Below are 9,079 nucleotides of genomic sequence, written 5' to 3'. Positions count from 1 at the left end.
GAAGGCAGCAGCGCTCCATCGTTATCCAGGACATCGCGGTGACGTCACAGTGACGTCCTGTGCGGCTCCATCGCCACACTCGTCCTTTACTGAGCTTCCAAACACCTCGGATCTGCGATCCCTGTTCTGTATGTGAGCGGCTGACGCTGCAGAGACCCGGAGACATGCAGCGGAGCGCGGTGGTCGTGGTGGCGGACAAAACCACCCTGAAGAGGCCGTTCATCTTCGCCAACGCCGTGCACATGGTAGGGGCATGAAACCTGCACAACCACCAGGCCTGCGGATCGCTTTTTCACAGCCCATGTTTATTTATATACATGTTTACATCGCTGCTAAATCATCAGCCCGGTCCACAACCAACCCCAAAGCGAAGGGTGTGCGTCCCAGAGAGGATGCTGCAGCGCCTCCATTCCATCACTGGGACGTGATGTCAGCAGCACGTTATTTATGCCACTTTATTTAAAAAAAAAAAAAGAAGCTTGCACACACATGAACATCAGAGCAGAAAAAAAGACGTCATGTGCATGCCTGGTATGTGCATTCACACACAACGAGCATCATCCTCTGTCCCACAATGCATCTCCGGCTGATTGTTCCCAGAATGCTCATGTTTACAGTGGGTTTGTGAGTTTAGAGTCGTGCTGTGTAGGCCTCGTTTTGGTTGTGATGCTACAGCCCTGTAAGGAAAAAGGTATCCTGGATTATAGGGCTGGAAATGATTTCAATAAAAATGTGCACATAAATTATTAATCTATAATGATCACATTGTTATTATTTTTTAAATTGAAAGACTTATTTTTGCTCTGTTGTGGTTTTAAACTCTTCTTTATGGGCTGGACTTTTCTGTTAAACTAATATTGGGACGTCAACCTCCGCTAAACAGTTTTGCAGTATTACAGCAGCAAGAGTCCAAATAGGCGTCAGTAAGTAACAAGTTACATGCAATACTTAAGGTGAAGTATATAGAAATATGGAAAAAATATGCATGTAATTAAACTAATATATACAGTGTAAAGACAGAGTAAAAATATGTGCAAATGTGAGAATATGGGTGAGAATAATTATATGATTATATGAATATAACCAGGATTACGCTAAAACTACTCAACTGATTTCCATGAACTTTTTTAGAGGGGTGCTGCATGATCCGAGGAAGGATCAGGATATGCAAGACAGGACGTTTTTTAACATTTTTATGCATTTGTGCAATGTGTTGCCGATCCAACTAAAATCCAGATCTAGTGAATTTAAATGTGGTTTCATGAGGGGACTGTTGGGCCTTTGTGAAGGATATTATTGTATTTACCAGCACTAATCCTGGATGAGTACACAAACGAGTTCACCACAAGGTAGCACAAACATTTAGAGGGGATACTTTTTCGAGGCCTGGCTGAATAACATTTACCATTTGGATAATGCGGATTTAGAAACACTTATATTAATTCCCGCCTACTGTCTGTGTAACCTTAAACACTTTCATGTCTTCCTCCCAAAGGCGCTGTGCTTCTTCATGCTGACAATGACGGTCGCTTGGCACAGAGACCTCGTGCAAACCGGCAAAGTAAGAGACCGTCTTCTGATTGGATGAAAAAGAATAACTCCCAAAGCAGATATTATTATTCACTGGAGCCAGAAATAAACTCTGTGTTGTCACAGTTTAAAAAGGAGCAAAGGGATTATCCACAAACTGCTCGCTCTTCCCTCCGTCAATGTTACCTGAACAAGCTCTAGCTTCTGTTTTTCTCATACATTATTGTATTTACTGTGTAAGAGCTGAACTCAAGCCCTCATGTCAACAAGCATCTGCCTCTTGAAGTGTCCTTGGGCTAGACAGTGAATTATCTTCCCGTGCTAAGGGTTCTGTAGCTAACCCTGACCTCCGACCCTTTTTGTAGCCGTGCTATCTCAGCAACACGTCCATGACAACAACATAATATTAAAGTGTAAGTGAATATATCTAAGATTAGGGTTTGTCTTAGATATAGTATTGGTTAACCTGATCCACAATTTATTAAGAAAAAACATTTGTGAACATTTATGTTATTTTTCCTCCACAGCTGGTGTCCAGTGTCTCTGTGGTGTTGATGTACGTCATCGAGATCGGCTGCCTGCTGCTGTCAGTGCTCGGCATATTCGGAGCTTGTAAAGGAAAGAGATGGTGTTTGATTCTGGTAAAGAAATAAATAGACCTTCCCCGTGTTTGTTTAGACTGTAAATGAAGATGGACGACGTGTCTCCACTTCCTCCCACTATCCGGAAATTAAGCTAAAATATCCTGCATACAAACGCTGCCGTCTTGTGCATTCGGACCCAGAGACCTCCATCCCCTATTGCAGCAGCGATCGGAGGATGGAGGTCCCACACATACACAAGCTTGACCAATCACGAGTCGGTCTCAGCTGTCAATCAGGATGTTTCACCACGTTTTTTGGTTTCAAATAACTAATTGAAACCATCTTTGAGAAAAGTGTATTTGTTTATGCCCAACACCGCAGCCAGCCACCAGGTGGCGATCATAACTTTTTGATCTCACTTTTGGGCGCACAAAATTTTAATATCTTATTGTTTCTTAGACTTATTGACCAAAGTGTGTGTCTGTGTTGAGATGTGTTTTCTACAAATGATGCTTCTCTTTCTCTTCTCTTGATTTCTGCAGTATGCGACTGGGATGGCCGCAGCCAGTCAAACAATAATTGTTAGAACAGCACTAAGTTACCAAGATCTCTACGAGGTACAGTATTGAAACAGTACAGTTGTGTAAATAGACGGTTTAACTACAGTATGTGTTTATTTGCAAAGACCAGTGTTCAGTATGATTCCCCCCCCCCCTCAGAAGCGGGTGGTCCGTGAAGAGAACAAGCTGCTGTCCATGATGCCGCTCAGTGCAACTAACAAAGCCAACAGGACCCTTCTGTACAGTATTCAGGAAGAAGTAAGCAGCGATTTACATGTATTTTTTAAATGCAATGTACATTGGGTTTGAGAAATAATCAAAACTCCTTCTCTTAACCACACAGTTAAATGGTGGGTCCATATGTCCATATAAATCTACACATCTTTTATATATCCTATATACATAAACAACATATCCAAGATCTGGCCTTTGGAAAATTACTGGTTAGCACCAATTCCAACATCATAGACCTATTTTCATCATAACCCCGGCCATGAAGGTTACGTTTTCATCTGCGTTCCTCGGTTTGTTAGTTAGCTGGATTACGCAAAAAAATACTGGAAGCATTACCGCAAAACTGGGCGGAAGGATGTGGCATGGGTCAGGGAAGAAGTCATTCAATGTTTCGGTGTGAATCACTTTCTTTAACATTGCAGGATAGGACGTTTTTTCAACATTTTCATTGATGTCTCAGAGAATAATTCATGAATCTAGATGATTGGTTTCACAAGCAGAGTGTTGGGCCTTGGCGGAGGAATGTGCTCTACTCAGTGCTATTCTCTGTATATTTATGTCACACATCCTTCTTTCTGAACAAGTGCAGTAAATAAAGAACCATTAACGAATTAAAGAACCAGAAAAACTATTTTCTTCACCACATAATTAAACAGCGAGTCCATACATCTGTCTTAGAAAGCTTTTATCTTAAATAACAAGATATCACCTGATGATCTGACCTTTTGTCTATTTAGTCCCAAATCCCAACATTTTTATCGATACAACTTGTTTTCCCAGTGAAAAAACAATTTCATGGATATGTGGCATTTCTAAAAGATTCAATGCATGACTCGTGTCTGTAGTTCATGGTAATGGTTGTTTTCGTTTGGTTTTACTTTGATTTGCGGAATAATCATGCTCTCAATGGTGGAACTACAATGCCCATAATGCATTAGGGGGATTTTAACAGGAAGTCCCTTTGTTAGCTGTGGCCTACATCCTATTTTAAGCATGTTTAAATTGAAAAAACCTGATAATTACAAGTATGCAGAATTAGCAGTTGCATTAGTTGTTGTACATAGTGTTATCATGCATTTACAGACATATACATCACTGGAAGCCTGAAGACAATTTAAAAACATTTCGTTTTAAGTTTTGTTGCTTTGTGTAGCAGCTTTTTTTCTGTGTTTTCCAAGAAAATGTTTTCAATTGACAGTGAAGATTATGAAATCCCCTGAATGGGCAAATCACAACGAATCTTAAAATGTGTGGATCACGTCTGTGTGTTTGGATTTGACTTGAGTTATGACGCCGAGGAGGAGCATAAATTCTGACGCAGATTGCTGCTCAGGCTTTGTCTCGGCCTCCTGAGGCAGAAAGAGACAAACTCCCACACTTGTAAGATGGAGAGTTGCCTGAAAAAGACACGAGGGCGGAGGGAAAAGAAATCTGAGGAGGCTGCTCGAAGAAGAACATCGACACACACTGTACTACACACATTTGCTGGATTTGTCTAGAAGCTGTAACCTCCAACACGGACAAAAACACTCAAGTGGCAATCAAACCTGAATGAGGCCACACCTGCAGTATATATAGTATTTGGGGCGTGGTTAGACACGTGGGTGTGGTTTATTTTAAAGGGACATCACTCTGCTGTTTCAGATTTGTACTGTAAAGGTGTCATTGCCCTTTGACCTGATCTTAGTTTTACTTTAATTATTCATGTGTTTATTTAGGATGTATTGGAAGGTGTCCTTTGGTGTCTCGAACGGTGCGATAAAATAAAATGTATTATTTATTCTTATTATTACCTGCACCAACTAAAGAGAGGATGCATCTTTTGTGGGTACAGACCGTAGAGCGCACAAAAAGATGGACGACGCATCTCCGCTTCCTCCTGTTGGACAAAAATGTGGCTAAAATATCTTGGATACGGTTGCCGCCATCTTGGGTTTTAGAGGTCATTTGGAGCCAGATATCGGGCAGTAGTCGGACGTGTCGATAAACGCACTCAGACCAATCACAAGTCATTCTCAGCTGTCAATCATGACGTTTCACCTTGTTTTTAGAGCATTAAATAACTAATTTAAACCAAACTTACTGAAAATTGATATCAACATTTATTTGACAGGTAAAATCTACTAACATGGAGGAGGCAAAATTTATGACCGATACTGCAGCCAGCCAGGAGACATCAAGATGATTAGGCTTCGCTTTAGAGGATATGTCATTCCGTCCATCTTTAGTCACAGACTATGGACCAGATATTATATTGTATAATGCATTTTGTGTGTTTGTGTGTTTGTTTGTGTTTGTGTCACCTCCAGTTCGAATGCTGCGGTCTCATTGAAGGCTACAAAGACTGGGGCTCCTTCATCCCTGCCTCCTGTAACTGTCAGTATCCAGGAAAATGTGTGAGTTTCTCTCTTTATATAAACAGAAAATTAATAAGCACTGAGGTCCTGACGTCACACATTATGGACTAATATGATTATATCTGATAAGACTGATGCTTAGAACTATAGAAAAGAAGTACCCATGATGCTAAAGGAGCTGATTCTTTCTTCATATTCATTAATCATTATAGAATTAAAGTTGCACATGTAATATTTTATTTTTGTCATGTTGTGTGATGGGATTTTGTGAATCTTCACCAGATTCGACTACGGGGCAGCGCCACACTCGGGGCGCCAAAGAACCAGTATGTTTATCAAGAGGTGAATAAATCTGTTTTAGAAAATTACAGAGGCTTGAAGACGGTGGCACTGAAGTTCAGAACACAAGGACAAATTACAAAAGAACAAAAAACAAAACACAACAAATTGTAAAACACAACAGAAACCCACAAACCAACAAAATATGAAACACAACAACAAAACACAGCAAATCAGGAAACACAACAGCAAACCACGAGATACAACAAATTATAAAACACAACAACACATCATAAAACAAAACAAAAAGACACAACAACAAATCATAGTACCCATCAAATCACAAAACTTTCCAAATTATAAAGCACAACAAATTACAAAACACAAGAAATCATGAAACACAACGACACAACACAAAAAGACACAACAGCAAATCACAAAACACAACAAATTATAAAACACAACAGCATAACACCGGCTATCGACAAGGCTTGTAGCTTATTGGATGGACGCACTGTCCACCTGTATTGTGATTTGTTGTTGTGTTTCCTTTTCTGTTATTGTGTTTCCTTACTTCCCGTTGTATCTTCTTATTTGCTCTCATATATTCATATTTAGCATTGTGTCTTCGTATTTGTTGTTGTGTTTTCTCATTTGCCAATTGTGTTTTGGGATTTGCACTTCAGGGCCACCGTACGTAATGGTCCAGTAAACTCTTACCCCCTCGGAGATTTTCACTTCCTCACAAACCTCCTCTCTTTTCATTCCCCCAGCCTTGTCTGCCGATTTACGTCTCTGAACTGAAGCTCGCGTTCTCGTTGACGATGGCCATACAGTTTGGAAGCGGAGTGTTTTGGGTACGTTTTTATTTTCCCCCTTCACATAGTCATATACTTGCCTGCGCCTGTTGCTCCCCTCGATCTGACCTGTGCCTCCATTCTCCGTCCTGCAGATGGTTTTACTCGTCATGAGCATCAAGCTGATGGGGCAGATCAAAAGAAAACAGGAGTTCATGGCTCTCCTCTATTCTAACAGATACGTCCCCGGTGCCTTCTAGTAACCTCGTACCTTTTAATACGTATTTGCAATTACTATCTTGTTTGAATTTGCACATGTAAACACGTTACGCTGTATATCATAACCTGGCTATATTTTACGCTATAGCGACATATGTTAAATTATCATTTTCATAGTGTTAATGCATGTACGCGATATTGAGAAATAATCTACATGCATAAGATCAATTTCAAATGATTTTTTATTGCCTTACTGCTGTGAAAACAATGCAGTTTAATTAAATTATCTAATCTTTAATAATTGTCACATGCTTTCTCTTAAGATTCTGTTCTCGATGACTATATCTAACCATTTGTTTTTCTGGCATTTCATTATTTACAGTAAAGTCGTTTTCAAACAAATGTCTGCAGAACTGGGTCCGGACTTTCTACGCAGCAGGAGATTCTCCGCTCAGACACAGAGAGTAACGTATTCATTCCACTGCGGAGATCACGTGTTTTTGTTTACAGCGTCGGCTCCTATTACCAAAAACTCTATTGGCATCTTCGTCAGTGTATTGCGGCGCTTTTTCATCCTGAGATATTTGTATTTCTTTCGTATTTTTATCATTTTTGCGTCCATCGCGTGTAAGAAACGTCACCAACACGCCCACTCGCTCGCGGCGAATCCTGTGGAGGATCTCCTGCTATTTCCGCGCTCAGAAATTTGCGTTCTCGCGTTCAGCCCCCTCTGGAGAAAGTCCCGAGAATATCCGCAGTTCAGTGCACGTCTGAATGCTGCTTATGCATCGTCTCATCTTGATAATATACGTTCTATATGCATCGCCTTCACATCTGGACACATCTGTGTGTCTTTGTAAAGCCAGATATTAATCCGATCACATCTACTGTACCATGTGCACGGAAAACGTTTTATGTTTGTCAACCGGACCAATTCTTTCAAACGTACGTCTCCAAATCGTCTTAAGCACACGCATTGAACAAACCAAGCACTCGAGCAACAAACCAATATCTGATATTAATAATCCTAATGTAGCATCTTTCTTAAAACAGTGTTTACAAAAGTGCTTTGATTGAAACATATAATGATTTATTTATTACGGAGCAATGTATTTTCTCGGGTAAATAATCAGGTCAGACAAAAGGAATGAGTCCACGCTCTCGTTGGGAGGCCAGGATGTCTCGATGCCTTGTGCATTATATATATATCTGAAAACTTCCATCACTTAATTCCATTTGTTTTTCCTTAAAGCACATGTAGTGGGTAAATGATATGTGAGGAGAGAGGGGAGTCTGTTTGGTCGCACATCCAGTAGACAGGCCTGTAAATCTTCAGTTATTTCTGACGCAGAGGTTGTAGCGTCCCGACTGACGACGCCGTTACGCCACGCCGCCCCCAACACGACCGGCTGCAGTCGAAATGCCCTCTCTCGACTTATGTATTGTCAAACGAGTTTCATCAGATACAGCGGATCCGATGTCTACCTGTGCACTTTAACCATTAATGCCTAATATACAGTATATGTTCTGTAAACTATGGTATTTTTGTTTCTGTCGAACACTGTTTTTCTTATTTATGGAATGAAGTCGTGTAATATTTTGTAAATAGGAATAAACAATGTGATTCTTGTTTCGTTGATGTCTTGGCTTTTATTTTGAAAAGGACATTCCAGCAGCTTAAAATCTCTTAAACACTGTAGTCTCCACGTTGTCCCACAATCCAGAAATGAAGCCAAAATATTCCGGATCTGAACTCCGGCATCTTGCGGATTTGGAGACAGAGACATCCATCCCTCAATTGCAGTAGCGATTGGAGGATGGACTTCCTTACGATACTCGCGCTCGACCAATCACGAGTCAATCTCAGCTGTCGAATATTAATTTCACCACGCATCAAACAACTAATTAAAACCAAACTTACTGAAAAAATTTGCACTTAAACAAACAGAACTGACATAAACCATCTTTGAGAAAAATGTACTTGACATATAGCTTTTGATTTAATGTTTGTTTTTTGTTTAATTTGAAGAGTTCTGTTAACTTTGACGCATTTTAGGTTTCACAGCTAAAAACCTTTTTCGCTTTTGTTTATTTCCTGCCGTGTCAAATTTTAATAAAGGAAACTTGAGACCTGGGACATGTAACTGCAGCTTTGGGGGGCTGTCAGGCCATCCATCTTTATATGTCGTCTTTGGTTGCACCATGCAACTACGTTACATAACTCTTTTTATTTTAATTTGTTTAATTTGTTAAAAAATGTGTTTGTTTAATGTTATTTATCTTTCTTAATTATGAACAAATTAAATCCCTACAAAAACATTTTTATTTATACATGTTTTTTCATGCTACAATACATCTTCATGCAGTTTGCAGATTATATATATTGTGTATGTAGTAAGGACGTCATATAAGAGATGAAAGTTACTGTCAAAATACAAATATGCAATATCTTTTTAAATATGTAAAATTTTAAAGATACAAAAAAGATACAAAACAACAAAATAGAGACATTCTAGTTA

At 39.7% G+C, this 9,079-nt stretch overlaps 1 protein-coding gene across 2 annotated transcripts; it reads left to right on the top strand.

Moving 5' to 3' along the window:
* Window positions 1-8,193, top strand: LOC118101965 (tetraspanin-8). 2 transcript variants are annotated; one of them, XM_035148089.2, is made up of 9 exons: window positions 1-245; window positions 1,496-1,561; window positions 2,058-2,171; window positions 2,657-2,731; window positions 2,837-2,932; window positions 5,218-5,304; window positions 5,548-5,607; window positions 6,318-6,401; window positions 6,497-8,193. In XM_035148089.2, the coding sequence occupies exons 1-9, from the start codon at window positions 165-167 to the stop codon at window positions 6,599-6,601; spliced, it is 768 nt and encodes a 255-aa protein (XP_035003980.1). In that variant the 5' UTR covers window positions 1-164; the 3' UTR covers window positions 6,602-8,193. The 2 variants fall into 2 exon arrangements, with proteins under 2 accessions (XP_035003980.1, XP_035003979.1); XM_035148088.2 differs by having other exon boundaries at window positions 4-245; window positions 2,834-2,932.
* The last annotated feature ends 886 nt before the right edge of the window (window positions 8,194-9,079 follow it).

Source organism: Hippoglossus stenolepis, chromosome 22, assembly GCF_022539355.2.
Source record: "Hippoglossus stenolepis isolate QCI-W04-F060 chromosome 22, HSTE1.2, whole genome shotgun sequence".
Lineage (NCBI taxonomy): Eukaryota > Metazoa > Chordata > Actinopteri > Pleuronectiformes > Pleuronectidae > Hippoglossus > Hippoglossus stenolepis.
This window is presented reverse-complemented; position numbering and strand designations above follow the sequence as displayed.

Coding starts and splice junctions, on each gene's coding strand:
- LOC118101965 (XM_035148088.2), top strand. CDS start 165: ATGCAGCGGAGCGCGGTGGTCGTGGTGGCGGACAAAACCACCCTGAAG. Junction 246..1,495: donor TCGCCAACGCCGTGCACATG/GTAGGGGCATGA, acceptor TTCCTCCCAAAG/GCGCTGTGCTTCTTCATGCT. Junction 2,933..5,217: donor TGTACAGTATTCAGGAAGAA/GTAAGCAGCGAT, acceptor TGTCACCTCCAG/TTCGAATGCTGCGGTCTCAT.